Source organism: Ciconia boyciana, chromosome 29 (assembly GCF_034638445.1).
Source record: "Ciconia boyciana chromosome 29, ASM3463844v1, whole genome shotgun sequence".
Classification (NCBI taxonomy): domain Eukaryota; kingdom Metazoa; phylum Chordata; class Aves; order Ciconiiformes; family Ciconiidae; genus Ciconia; species Ciconia boyciana.
In genome coordinates this window covers 1,652,503-1,665,835 of record NC_132962.1, presented here as the reverse complement: position 1 = coordinate 1,665,835, position 13,333 = coordinate 1,652,503, and the positions used below count along the sequence as shown (strand labels likewise).

The following is a 13,333-nucleotide window of genomic DNA, read 5'->3' as shown; positions in this document are numbered from 1 at the left end:
CGGGGGCTCCCGGGGCTTCAGCGCTGCGGGGCGGGGAGAGAGGTTAGGGGCGGGGAGGCTGGGAGGGAGCTGTGGGGCTGGGGGAGCTGTGGGGCTGGGGGGCCAGGATGGGGCTGGGGGGCTGGGGGTCAGGATGGAGCTGTGGGGCTGGGGGGAGCTGTGGGGCTGGGGGCCAGGATGGGGCTGTGGGGCTGGGGGCCAGGATGGGGCTGGGGGCTGGGAGGGAGCTGTGGGGCTGGGAGGGAGCTATGGGGCAGGGCTGGGGCTATGGGGCTGTAGGGATGTGGGGCTGGGATGGAGCTGGGGGGCCAGGATGGGGCCGTGGGGCAGGGACAGGGCCATGGGGCCGGGAAGCAAAAGTTGGGCAGGGATGAATCTATGGGGCAGGGCTGGGGCTGGTGTGGGGCTGGGCTGGGGCGATAGCACCGGGGGTCAGGACCGCGCTGTGGGGCAGGGACGGGGCCGTGGGGCTGAGCTCTGGGGCCCGGCTGGGGCCGCGGGGCCGATGCGGGCCAGGGAAGGGGCGGGGGGGGGCAGGCCCGGACCCGGACCCGGGCGCGGTGGGGCAGGGGAGGGGCCGTGGGGCCGGGAGGGGCCGTGGGGGCCCCGGGGGCTCCGTGGGGCAGCGCCGGGACCGGGGGGGCCGCGGGCGGACCGGGACCGCGCTCACCATAGAGACACCGGGCCGGGGCAGAGGGGAGCGACGCAGGGCGCCTGCGCGGGGGACGGACCGCGCAGGCGCAGGAAGCGACGCATGCGCAGAAAGCCCCGTCCCCACGGCGGACAACGTGGGCATGCGTGACCCTGCCGGCTGCTTTGGTGCATGCGCACTCCCGCTCCCGACGCTCCGCCGGGCCTCTGGGCCCCGTTCCCGCCCTCCCCGGCGCCCCCCGGGGGCGGGGCTTAACTAATTAACATCACCACCCCCCCGCTAATTACCGGCGGGGGGTTGGGGGGCGCTCCCCCCTCCCTCAGAGCCCCCCGCCCCTCTCCGCGCCTACAACTCCCAGCGTGCCTTGCGCCTGTAGGCGGGGCGACCGCCCTCGGCGTGTCCTGATTGGCTGCGGGGCGAGCTCCCTCGGGCTGGCGGTCGGCGTGCCCTGATTGGCTGGTTCCCGGGAGGGGCGGGATTTAGAGGGGGGCGGGGTTTAGGGCGGAGCGGTTTAGAGGAGCGGCGGGGATTAGAGAGGAGGTGGGCGGGGTTCAGAGGAGGGGCGGGGTTTAGAGAGGAGGTGGGCGGGGTTTAGAGGAGGGGCGGGGTTAGATCGGAGAGGGGCGGGGTTTAGAAAGGAGCGGCGCGGGGAGGGGCGGGGTTTCGCGGGGAGGGGCGTGGCTTAGGGAGGGGACTGCGCTTCCCGGCGTGCCCCGCGGCGGCGCATGCGCGGTGCGGGGAGGAGCGGGCCCGGATCGCCCCTGAGAGCCGCGGTGAGGCCGGGGGCCGTGAGGGGCCCCGGGGGCTCTGGGGGGCCGGGAGGGCCCCGGGGGGTTCCGGGCGGCGGCTGGGGTTCCTCGGACCGGGTCGGGGTCGGGGCGGCTGCTGGGAACCGCCTGGGCCCCCCACCCCTTCCGCCATCCCGGGCCTCCTCCCCCCCGGGCCTCACCCGCCGCTCCCCGCAGCCCCCGGGACGATGAGCAGCTCCGAGGAGGTGTCGTGGATCTCCTGGTTCTGCGGCCTCCGCGGCAACGAGTTCTTCTGCGAGGTGGGGGCCCCTCCTCCACCCCCACACCCCTTGTCCACCCCTATACCCCGTCCTCCACCCCATCCCCCACTTCCCCTCCACCCCACCCCCTCTACCCCCACCCCCTCCCCCACCCCCATCCCCCTCTACCCCCCTCCTCCACCCTCACCCCCACCCTACCCCCTCTACCCCCCTCCTCCACCCTCACCCCCTTGTCCACCCCTGTTCCCCTCCTCCACCCCCACCCCCTCCTCCTCCCCCACCCCGCTCCCCCACCCCTCTCCTCTTCCTCTCCTCCCCCACCCCTCACCCCCCGCCCCCTGACCGCCGCCCCCGCAGGTGGACGAGGATTACATCCAGGACAAGTTCAACCTGACGGGGCTGAACGAGCAGGTCCCCCATTACCGGCAGGCGCTGGACATGATCCTCGACCTGGAGCCCGGTAGGAACCCCCGGGAAGGGGGCGGGGGGGGCCGGGGGTCGGGGCCCCCTGACCGCCCCCCGCCCCAGACGAGGAGCTGGAGGACAACCCCAACCAGAGCGACCTGATCGAGCAAGCGGCCGAGATGCTCTACGGCCTCATCCACGCGCGCTACATCCTCACCAACCGCGGCATCGCCCAGATGGTGGGTGAGCCCCTCCCCACGCCCCCGGCCCCCCGGCGCTTGGGGTCCCCCTCGACCCCCCCTTCTTTTTTATCCGTTTTCCCCCTTTTTCCCAGCTGGAGAAATACCAGCAGGGGGATTTCGGGTACTGCCCCCGCGTCTACTGCGAGAACCAGCCCATGCTGCCCATCGGTACGGGGGTGGGGGGCAGGGGTCACTGGGGGGCTGGGAGGAGGGGGGAGTCTGGGGGTCACGGGGGGTGGGGACAAGGGGGGGAGTCTGGGGGTCACGGGGGGTGGGGAGGAGTGGGGAGGGGGCTGGGAGGGAGGTTGGGGGTCACAGGGGAGTGGGGGAGGAGTGGGGAGGGGCTGGGGGGAGGTTGGGGGTCACGGGGAGTGGGGACGAGGGGGGAGTCTGGGGGTCACAGGGGGTGGGGAGGGGAGGGGGAGTCTGGGGTCACGGGGGGTGGGGAGGAGTGGGGAGGAGGCTGGGAGGGAGGTTGGGAGGTTGGGGTCACGGGGAGTGGGGACGAGGGGGGGGAGTCTGGGGTCACAGGGGGTGGGGGAGGAGTGGGGAGGGGCTGGGGGTTCATGGGGGCCCGGGTGTCTGGGTCCACTCAGGGAGGGGGGTGGGGGTCATTTTGGGGGTTGGAGGGGACTCGGGGGGGGTCAGGTGAGAGGTCAGGGGTCATGGAGGGGCTGGGGGCGGGGCCAGACTCCCGGATCCCCGGGGAAAATGGGGAGAAACCCAGCGGGTTTGGGTCTGGGGGGGCCTCACCCCCCCGTCCCCCCCCCCCCAGGGCTGTCGGACATCCCGGGGAGGCGATGGTGAAGCTCTACTGCCCCAAGTGCATGGACGTCTACACCCCCAAGTCCTCCCGCCACCACCACACCGACGGCGCGTACTTCGGCACCGGCTTCCCCCACATGCTCTTCATGGTGCACCCCGAGTACCGCCCCAAGCGCCCCGCCAACCAGTTCGTCCCCGGTCAGCCCCCCAACCCCCTCCTCCCCCTCCTCCTCCTCCCCCGCGGCCGAAAACCCCCTGAAAACCCCGCTGCGTTCCTTCGTTCACTCTGGAACCTACTGACGGCGCCTCTACCGCCCCCTGCAGCCTCTACGGCTTCAAGATCCACCCCATGGCCTACCAGCTCCAGCTCCAGGCCGCCAGCAACTTCAAGAGCCCGGTCAAGACCATTCGCTGAGGGGGGGGGAACCCCTGGGCCCCCCAGGTCCTTCCCCTCCCGCTCCCTCCCCCACCTTGTTGGAATTTTCCTTTCTTTCACCCAAAATATAAACGAGATTCGGGAAACGGGAGAGAACCGGCGGCGGGGGAGGGGGGGACCTGGGGGGGTTTGGGGACGTTTCAAGGGGCTTTGAGCCGTTTTGGGGGGTTGGGGTATTTTGGGTGGGTTTGGGGCGTTTGGGGCGAGTGGGGGGTTGGGGCGTCGTGAGCTGTTTTGGGGTGACTCGGGGGTTTGGGGCAATTCGGGCGTTTTGGGCTGGCTTGGGGCGTTTCGGGGATTTGCTGTATTTTGGAGCGATTTGGGCTGGTTTGGGGCATTTTGGGGGTTCGGGGTGTTTCAGGCTGGGTGGATTGGGGGCATTTCAGGCCGGTTTGGTGTATTTTGGGGTGTTTTGGGCTGACTTGGGGATGTTTTGGGCTGATTTTTGGGGGTTTGGGGGCGTTCTGGGGGCCTTGTGCCAGTTCAGGCTGGTTTTGGGGCACTTCAGGGGATTTTGGGGTGTTTCAGGCTGGTTTGATGTATTTGGAGCATTTTGGGCTGTTTGGGGGTATTTTGGGCTGATTTGGGGGTATTTCAGTGGGTTTTGGGGCATTTCAGGCCGATTGGGTGTACTTGGGGGCATTTCGGGCTGGTTTTGGGGGTGTTTCAGGGGATTTTGGGGCATTTCAGGCCGGTTTGGTGTATTTTGGAGCATTTTGGTCTGATTCAAGGCATTTGGGGCTGGTTTGGGGCTGATTTGGGGGTATTTCAGGGGTTTTGGGGCATTTCAGGCTGGTTGGGTGCATTCGGGGGCATTTCAGGCTGTTTTGGGGGTGTTTGGGGCGTTTCAGGGGATTTGGGGGCATTTTAGGTTGGTTTGGGGTGTTTGGGGGCGGTTTGGGCTGGTTTGGGGTCGGTTTCGGGGCATTTCGGGATGGTTTGGGGGTGTTTTGGGGCATTTCAGGCCGGTTTGGTCTATTTGGGGGCAGTTTGGGCTGATTCGGGGCATTTCAGGCTGTTTGGGGTTGGTTTGGGGGCGTTTCGGGCGGATTTGGGGGTGTTTTGGGGTGTTTCAGGGCAGTTTAGTGTAGTTGGGGACAGCTTGGGCTGGTTTGGTGCATTTCGGGCTGGTTTGGTGCGTTTCGGGCGGGTTTGGAGCGTTTCGGGCGGGTTTGGGGCGTTTCGGGCGGGTTGGGTGGATTTGGGGACAGTTTGGGCGGGTTCGGGGGTTTGGGGGCGTTTCGGGCCGGGTGGGGCCGGTTTGCCGCATTTCGGGCTGGTGTTGGGGCGTTTTGGTGCGTTTGGGGGGGGATTGGGGCCGTTTGGGGCCGTTTGCGGCATTTCCGACGGGTTTGGTGTTTTGGGGCGGGTTAACCCCTCCCCCCGTGCCGTCACCACGGCAACGCCGCCCCCGCCGCCATCTTGGAGCCCCCCGTTGCCATGGCAGCGCGGCCACACCCCCGGGAGGCGGGGCGTCTCCCTCGCTGTCCCGCCCCTCGCGGGCCGCCGTAGCGCGGCCGGAAGTCCCGCCCTTCTCCTTCCCCGTCTGCTTCCGCTGCGCTTCCGGCCGCCGCCGCCATGGCGAAGCTGCTGAGCTGCGTCCTGGGCCCGCGGCTCTACCGCGTCCACCGACCGCGCGGGGCCGGGCCGGGGCCGGCGGCGGCAGCGGGGCCCGGCGGGGGCGGCCGGGAGGAGCCGGCCTGGGTGAGCCCGGGGCCGTGGGGGGGGGGAGGGTGTGGGTGTGGGGGGGGAGTTGGCATGGCGACGGCGGCAAGATGGCGGCGGGGGGGGGCCACCAGGACCCGACCGTGACCGTGACCGTGACCGTGACCCCCCGTGTCGCCCGTGCCCCCGCAGGACTCGTACTACCAGCCGCGGGGGCTGGAGAAGCACACGGACAGCGTCCTGGCGCTGGTGAGCGCGGCGGGGCCCGGCCGGGGCGGCCCCGCTGTCCCCCGTGTCCCCCCCCGGGGTCCGGGGTGTCCCCCGGGTCCCCTCCCCCCGGTCTGGGATGTTCCCTGCCCCCCCCCCTCCCCCCCCCTTCCAGGGTCTGGGGTGTCGTGTCCCCCCCAGGCCCTCGGGGTGCCCCTGCCCCCCCCCCCAGCACCCATGGGTGTCCCCCTGCCTCCTTCCCACATCGCTGCGGCCCCCGTATCCCTTCCCCCCCCCGGACCCCACCGTCCCTGCCCTCCCCCGCCAAGGACCCCACCGTCCCTGCCCCTCCCCCCAAAGACCCCACCGTCCCTGCCCCTCCCCCCAAGGACCCCACCGTCCCTGCCCCTCCCCCAGGACCCCACCGTCCCTCTTCTCCTTCCCCAGGACCCCACCGTCCCTGCCCCTCCCCCCAAGGACCCCACCGTCCCTCTCCTCCCCCAAGGACCCCACCGTTCCTGCCCCTCCCCCAAGGACCCCACCGTCCCTGCCCCTCCCCCCAAAGACCCCACCGTCCCCCCCCCAAGGACCCCACCGTCCCTCTCCTCCCCCCAAAGACCCCACCGTCCCTGCCCCTCCCCCCAAGGACCCCACCGTCCCTGCCCCTCCCCCCCAGGACCCCACCGTCCCTCTCCTCCTTCCCCAGGACCCCACCGTTCCTGCCCCTCCCCCAAGGACCCCACCGTCCCTCCCCCACTCCCAAGGACCCCAGCCCCTCCCCCGTACTCCGGGCCCCCCGGGCCCCGGGCCCCCTCCCGGCGCGGGGTGACGGGGGCTCCCGCAGGCCTCGGTGCTCTGGTCCATCTCCTACTACGCCTCGCCCTTGGCCGTCTTCTACCTGTACCGCAAAGGTGGGGCTGGGGGCGGGGCTTATCGGGGCAGGGCTTATCGGGGGGCGAAGTTTGTCGGGGGAGGGGGCTGAGGTTGGTTTGGGGGGCCTGGAGCTGGTTTGGGGTGAAATGGGGCTGGCTGGGGGCCTTGGGGTGTCTCTGGGGGCCCAGCTCGGTCCGGGGGGTCGAGGTGAGGCTGGGGGGCCGGTGGTGCCCATGGGGGTCCCTGACCCCCTGCCCCCCCAGGGCTGCTGACGATGTCGCGGGTGGTGCCGCTCTCCCACTGCGCCGCCACCGTGGTGCTGCTGCTGGCGGGGGTGGCCTGTCTGCGAGGTGAGTCCCGCGGGCGGGGGGCTCCCGGATGCCGGGGACCCCGGCGGTGCCCCCCTTGCGTCCCATCCCCCTTTGTGCCCCATCCCATCCCCCCTGCCAGGCATCGGCCGCTGGAGCAACCCCCAGTACGTGGAGTTCATCTCGGTGCTGGAGGACAGCCACCGCCTGGGCACCCCCGAGGTCAAGGTGGGTGGGGGACCCCCCGAGAAAACCTGGGACCCCCCCCGAGGGTGCTGGGACCCCCCCAAGGGCCTCAGGGACCCCCCCAGAGCGTTGGGGATCCCCCCCGGGGTGCTGGGGACCCTGCGTTGGGGTGTCAGGGCCCCCCCCAGGGCTGCTGGAGACCCCTCCCCGCAATGTCAGAGATGCCCCCAGGGTTTCGGGGACCCCCCCGGCGCTTTGGGGGTCTCACCCCGCTCTCCCCCCCCCCTCCCCGCAGCGCAAACTGGCCTACTACACCTTCGACTTCCGCAGCTGGCCTGTCGACTTCCGCTGGGACAGCGACGGCCCGGCCTGGTGAGCCCCCCCCCTCAACCCCCTGGGGACCCCCGGGGACCCCACTGACCCCCCACCTCCCCCCGTGTGCAGGGGGGCTCCCGGGACGTGCCCCTGCTCCGTGCCCCCCGGCACCGAGGAGCCGCCCGGGGCTTCCTGGGGATGCTGAGGAAGCTGCCCTGCCAGCTGGCCAGGTGGGCGGGGCTTCGAGGGGTGGGGCTCGAGGGGGTGGGGCTTAGAGGGGGCGGGGCTTGAGGGGGAAGGGCTCCAGGGTGGGGCTTGGGGGGAGGATGGAGGAGGTGGGGGCATGGGGGGAGTCCTTGTGGGTGGAGCCCATGGCCACACCCCCAGGGGAGGGGGTGGAGCTTGTGGGCCCTGGCCCTGCCCTTCGGGGGTGGGGGTGGGGTTCTTTAATGTGGAGGCTGTCAGTCAAGGGAAGAGGGTGGAGCTTCTTACCCCTGACCCTGCCCCCAAGGGATGTGGGTGGAGCCCCTAACCCTGCCCCTAAGAAGGTGGGTGGAGCTTATTACCCAATGTTAATTAGGTGGGTGGAGCTTGTCCCCACTCTCAGGGAGGTGGGTGGAGCCATGAGCCCTGACCCCACCCCCAGGGCTTGTGGGTGGAGCCCTGAACCCTGACCCCGCCCCCAGAGCTTGTGGGTGGAGCCCTGAACCCTGACCCCACCCCCACGGGAGCCCTGCCTGCCCCCATTCCCCCCCCGTGGGCGTGGCCACCCCCCCTTCCCTGCCTTGGGTGGTGCTGCCGTGGGCCCCGCCCCCTGCGTGGGCGGAGCCCGCCCTGACCCCGCCCGCAGCCTGCTGCTGGCCCACACGCTGGGCCGGCGGATGCTCTTCCCGGGCTCGGTGCGGCTGCTGCAGAAGGCGCTGCTGCCCGTCCTGCTGCAGGGGCAGGCCCGCCTGGTCGAGGAGGTGAGACCCCCGGAAACACCCCCAGCCCCCCGGACCCCCCACCCCCCGCCCTGACCCCCCGCCCCTCCCCCAGTGCGGCGGGCAGCGGGCCAAGCTGCTGGCCTGCGACGGCAACGAGATCGACACCATGTTTGTTGACCGGCGGGACGGCCCCGACCCCCGCGGCAGGACCCTGGTGAGGCGGGGGAGGGGCCGGGGAGGGGCTGGGGGGCGGGGAAGGGGCTGTGACCCCCCCATTTGTGTGTCCCCCCCCCCAGGTCATTTGCTGCGAGGGCAACGCTGGCTTCTACGAGGTCGGCTGCCTCTCCACCCCCCTGGATGGTAGGGATGGGCCCCCTGCCCCATGGAGGGCCCCCCCCTAGCCCCATGGGAACCCCCAAGCCCCACAGGGCCCCCCTGCCCCATGGAGGCCCTCCCCAGCCCCAAAAAGGGGTCCCCCCTGCCCCATGGAGGGCCCCCCCCAGCTCCACAGGGTCCCCCCCATCCCCACGGGACCCTCCCAGCCCCACAGAGGAGCCCTCCCAGCCCCACAGGGCCCCCCCTGCCCCATGGAGGGCCCTCCCCCGCCCCACGGGCCCCCGCAGCCCCACGGGCCACCCTAAGCCCCACACATGGGTGCCCCCACCCCCCCTCAGTGCCCCATGGGCTGGTCCAGTCCAGGGAGAGCTTGGGCCTGGGATGAACCAAGTTAGTTTTGGGGGGGGGGTATGGGTTGGTCCATCTGTTTTGGGGGTGTTCAGTGGGGTCTGTTCCTTTTTTGGGGGCTTTGGGGCTGGTTCAGCTCTTTTGGGGGATCCCTGGGCAGCGCTTCTGCTTTCGGGGGCGGGGTGGGTCAGTTTTCTGTATTTCGGGGGGCGTCTTCATGTTTTGAGGTTTTTGGGGCTGCTTTACGTTGTTTTGGGGGCGGCTCACCCCGATTTACGCACGTTTGGGGCAGTTTTGTGTTTGTGGGTCACGGGTTGGTTCCATTGTGTTTTGGGGGGGGGGGGTTGGTTGGATTTACCCATTTTGGGGGTGCTTTTTGTTCCTGGGGGTTCTGGTTGGGTCTCTCTGTGCTTTGGGGGGGTCCTGGTTGGATCCGTCCCCTTTTGCGGGGTTCCTGGACCGATCCATCCCCAAGACGGGGTGACCCCCCTCATTCCCCCCCCCCGCAGCCGGTTACTCCGTCCTGGGATGGAACCACCCCGGCTTCGCCGGCAGCACGGTGAGTCCCCGCTCCCCCCATGGTTTTTTGGGGGGGAACGCCCGTTTTTGGGGGGGAACCCCCATTTCTGGGGGGGGAACCCCCATTTTTGGGGGGACCCCGGCCACCGCGTCCCCCCGCCGCAGGGGGTGCCGCTGCCGCAGAGCGAGGCCAACGCCATGGACGTGGTGATGCGATACGCGCTGCAGCGCCTGCGCTTCCCCCCCCGCGACATCGTCCTCTACGCCTGGTCCATCGGCGGCTTCACCGGTGCTGGGGGGCACTGGGAGGCACTGGGGTTACTGGGATGGCATTGGGAGGCACTGGGAGTACTGGGATGGTACTGGGAGGCACTGGGGGGGCACTGGGAGTACTGGGAGGCATTGGGGGGCACTGGGGGTACTGGGATGGCGCTGGGAGGCATTGGGGGCACTGGGGGTACTGGGAGGCATTGGGGGGCACTGGGGTACTGGGATGGCGCTGGGAGGCATTGGGGGGCACTGGGGGTGCTGGGATGGCACTGGGGGGCACTGGGGGTACTGGGATGGCGCTGGGAGGCATTGGGGGGCACTGGGGGTGCTGGGATGGCACTGGGAGGCATTGGGGGGCACTGGGGGTACTGGGAGGCACTGGGGGGCACTGGGGGTACTGGGATGGCGCTGGGAGGCATTGGGGGGCACTGGGGGTACTGGGATGGCACTGGGAGGCACTGGGGGGCACTGGGGGTGTTGGGGTGCTGCTGGAGGCCACGGTGACAGGGGGCACGGGGGGGTTTGTGGGGCCGAGGGGCAAAGGAGGATATTTTGGGGGGGGCTGGGAGCTGCTCTGGGGTCTGGGGGGTCTGGGGCAAGGAAGGGCCCCCAGGATCTGGGGTCCCGGTGCCCCCCAAGCCCCGTGTTCCCCCCAGCGGCCGGGGCGGCCATGTCCTACCCCGACGTCGGGGCGCTGGTGCTCGACGCTTCCTTCGACGACCTCGTGCCCTTGGCCTTGAAGGTGCTGCCCCGCAGCTGGGGTGAGTCCCCAAACCCCCGGGACCCCCCCCGAAACCCCCGGGACCCCCCCAAACCCCCCGGGACCCCCCCGGCCCTCCCTGCGTTAACTGCAGCCTCGTTACGCTCCGCGGCGCAGGGGAGCTGGTGATCCGGACGGTGAGGGAGCACCTGAACCTCAACAACGGGGAGCAGCTCTGCAGGTATTGGGGCCCCCCCCCCACGGCTGGGGCCTCTGGGGACCCCCCCAGACCCCTGGGGCCTTTTTGGGGACCCCTGGGTCCCCTCTGGGTGGCTGCTGGACGCCTGGGTCCCTTTTGGGGACCCCCTGAACCCCTGGGTCTCCCCTGGGGACTCCCCCTCGGCTGCCTGGGTCTCCTGGGGACCCCCCCGGACTCCTGGGTCCCTTTTGGGGACCCTTGGGACCCCTGGGTGTCTCTTGGGGACCCCCCCCGGATGCCTGGGTCCTTTTTGGGGACCCTTGGGACCCCTCTGGGTGGTTCCCGGATACCTGGGTCCTTTTTGGGGACCCCTCAGACCCCTGGGTGTCTCTTGGGGACCCCCCCCGGATGCCTGGGTTCCTTCTGGGGACCCCCCCAGACCCCTGGGTCCCTTCTGGGTGGCTCCCAGACGCCTGGGTCCTTTTTGGGGACCTCCCCAAACCCCTGGGTCTCCCCCAGAGACCCCCCCTGGATGTCTGAGTTCCTTTTGGGGACCCCCCCCGGACTCCTGGGTCCCCCCAGGGGGGCTCCTGGGTGCCTGGGTCCCCCCCAGCCCCCCATTTTTTTGTCATTTCCCCCTCCCCCCCCAGGTACCAGGGCCCGGTGCTGCTGGTGAGGAGGACGAGGGACGAGATCATCACCACCACGTGAGCTGTGTCCCCCCCGTGACCGTGTGTCCCCCCCGTGACCGTGTCCCCCCCCGTGACCGTGTCCCCCTTTGTCCCCCAGGGTCCCCGATGACATCGCCTCCAACCGGGGCAACGACCTGCTGCTGAAGCTGCTGCAGCACCGGTGGGTTCGGGGGTCCTGGAAGGGTTGGGGGGGCCTGGAGGGGTTTTTGGGGGCCTGGGGGCCCTGGAAGGTTTGGGGGGTCCTGGAGGGTTTTGGGGGGCTGGAGAAGATTTGGGGAATTTTTGGAAGGTTTAGGGGTCCTGGAGGAAGGTGGGGGGGGGGGGCTGGAAGGTTTGGAGGGGGCTGAGGGGGTCTGGGGGTCTGGGGGAGTCCTGGAAGGCTGGGGGGGGCCTGGAGGGGTTTTGGGGGCCTGGTGGGGCCCTGGAAGCTTTGGGGGGTCCTGAGGGGGCTTGGGGGGTTTAGAAGGGGGTGGGGGGGTTCTGGAGGGGGTTGGGGGGTGGGGGCTCCTGGGGGGTTGAGGGGGACGTAGGGGGTCCTGGAGGGGTTTGGGAGGGCCCAGGAAGGCGTTGGGGGTCTCGGGGGGGTCTGACCCCTTCCCCCAGGTACCCCGGATCATGGCGGACGAGGGCGTGGCCGTCGTCCGGGAGTGGCTGGAGGCCGCCACCCCCGCGGAGGAGAGTAAGAGCGACCCCGCCCATCCCCCACCCCACGGGGGGGTGCAGAGCCCCACCCCACCCCCCTTGCACCCGGGATCCCCCGCACCCCCCGGGGACCCCGGAGGGGAGGGGAAGGAGATGGGGGGGTAGAGCCCATGTGGGGCGGGGAGGGCTGGGATGGGGAGGACCCCGGCATCCGGAGGGGAGGGGCCGGGACCCAAGGGTCGGGGGAGGGGCCGTGGGGAGGCGGGGCGGGGCCGGACGCAGGCGCGGTGCCGGCAGGCGCGGTGGCGCAGCGGTGCCCGGTGGACGAGGGCTGGTGCCGGTCGGTGCTGGGGGCCTTCGCCGGCGACCGCAGCCCCCTTCCCCTGGAGCCTGGGTGAGCCGGGGGGCGGCCGAGGGGGAGGGGCGGCTGAGGGGAGGGGGTGGGGGCGGCCGAGGGAGAGGGGTGGGGGCGGCCACTGGGGGAGGGTGGGGGCGGCCGAGGGGAGGGGATGGGGGCGGCCACTGGGGGGGGGATGGGGGCGGCCGAGGGAGAGGGGGCGGCCGAGGGGAGGGGATGGGGGCGGCCAATGGGGAGCCGGGAAGGGCTGGGGCTGGGCCAATGGGGAGATGTGGGGGCAGGGAGCGGCCAATAAGGTACAGGGAGTGTATGGGGCAGCCAATGGGGGGCAAGGGGTGTATAAGGTGGCCAATGGGTGTTGTCGGGTTTTAGAGCAGCCAATGAGGGGCTGGGATTGTATAGGGCAGCCAATGGGGAGGCTGGGGATGTGTGGGGCGGCCAATAGGGTGCTGGGAGGGTGTGGGGCAGCCAATGGGAATCAAGGGAAGCGAGGGGCAGCCAACGGGAGTGTGCAGGGGGCGGGGCCAACGGGAGGGTGGGCGTGTCATGGGTGGGGGGGCGGAGCAATTGCCTGACGGCCGAGGCAAAAAGCCACGGGATTGGCCGGTGGGGAAGAGACCGGTGATGCATCAACCAACCGGGGGCTGGGTGTGGCTGGGGGGGTGTGGCCACCATTGGCCCCTCCTCCTCTCACCCCTCCCCCCCAGGCGAGGACATGGCGGCCGATGGGCGGCGGCAGCTGGCGCTCTTCCTGGTGAGGACGCCCCTCCCCCACCCCATGGAGCGGAGGGGGGGAGGGGTGGGGTACCGGGTGGGGGTGGGGCGGGGGTGTGTCTGTGGGGTGGGGGAGGGGTGTCAGTGGGGCAGCCCAGATGCCTGGGTCCCCTGACGCCCCTCCTCCCCCCTTTGCCCCTCCCCTTTGCCCCTCCCCTTTGCCCCGCCCCCAGGCCCAGAAGCACCTGCAGAACTTCGAGGCGACCCACTGCACCCCCCTCCCCCCAGGCCTTCCGCCTCCCCTGGAGCCTGTGACCCTCCCCCGCCGCCCCTCCCCCACCGCACGCCGCCCCTCCCCCACCCCCGCAACACGTAATTAAAGATTTTTTTTTTTTGGTCCCGGCGCTTGGTTACGGGGGGGAGGGGCACCGGCACCGTTCAGGTTCTTTATTAAGGAGCAAAGCGAAAAAAATAACGGGGTGGGGGAGGGGCGGCGAGGCTGCTACATGTGCCCCTCCCCCAGCCATACTGCACCCCATGGGACCCCCGAAATGGGGGGGATGGGT

The 13,333-nt window shown here is 70.6% G+C and overlaps 3 protein-coding genes across 3 annotated transcripts in view; all 3 read left to right on the top strand.

Annotated features, from left to right (window-relative positions):
• Nucleotides 1-13,333, top strand: part of LOC140644806 (uncharacterized) — a 297,384-nt gene that overhangs the window by 182,458 nt on the left and 101,593 nt on the right. The gene's annotated exons all lie outside the window — the stretch shown is intronic.
• On the top strand, nt 1,586-3,488 carry CSNK2B (casein kinase 2 beta). The gene is given in 7 exon segments (XM_072847810.1): nt 1,586-1,700; nt 2,019-2,121; nt 2,190-2,305; nt 2,401-2,476; nt 3,084-3,092; nt 3,095-3,344; nt 3,398-3,488. Coding segments are annotated over 7 exon segments (717 nt in total). The 5' UTR covers nt 1,586-1,628.
• ABHD16A (abhydrolase domain containing 16A, phospholipase) lies at nt 5,057-13,082 on the top strand. Its single transcript, XM_072848127.1, is given in 22 exon segments — nt 5,057-5,213; nt 5,367-5,423; nt 6,226-6,292; nt 6,518-6,604; nt 6,705-6,790; nt 7,044-7,121; nt 7,193-7,293; nt 7,914-8,028; nt 8,102-8,203; nt 8,286-8,349; nt 9,183-9,232; nt 9,358-9,481; nt 10,119-10,223; nt 10,340-10,403; nt 11,012-11,068; nt 11,151-11,217; nt 11,657-11,732; nt 11,993-12,071; nt 12,073-12,089; nt 12,761-12,807; nt 13,001-13,050; nt 13,052-13,082. Coding segments are annotated over 22 exon segments (1,650 nt in total). The 5' UTR covers nt 5,057-5,087.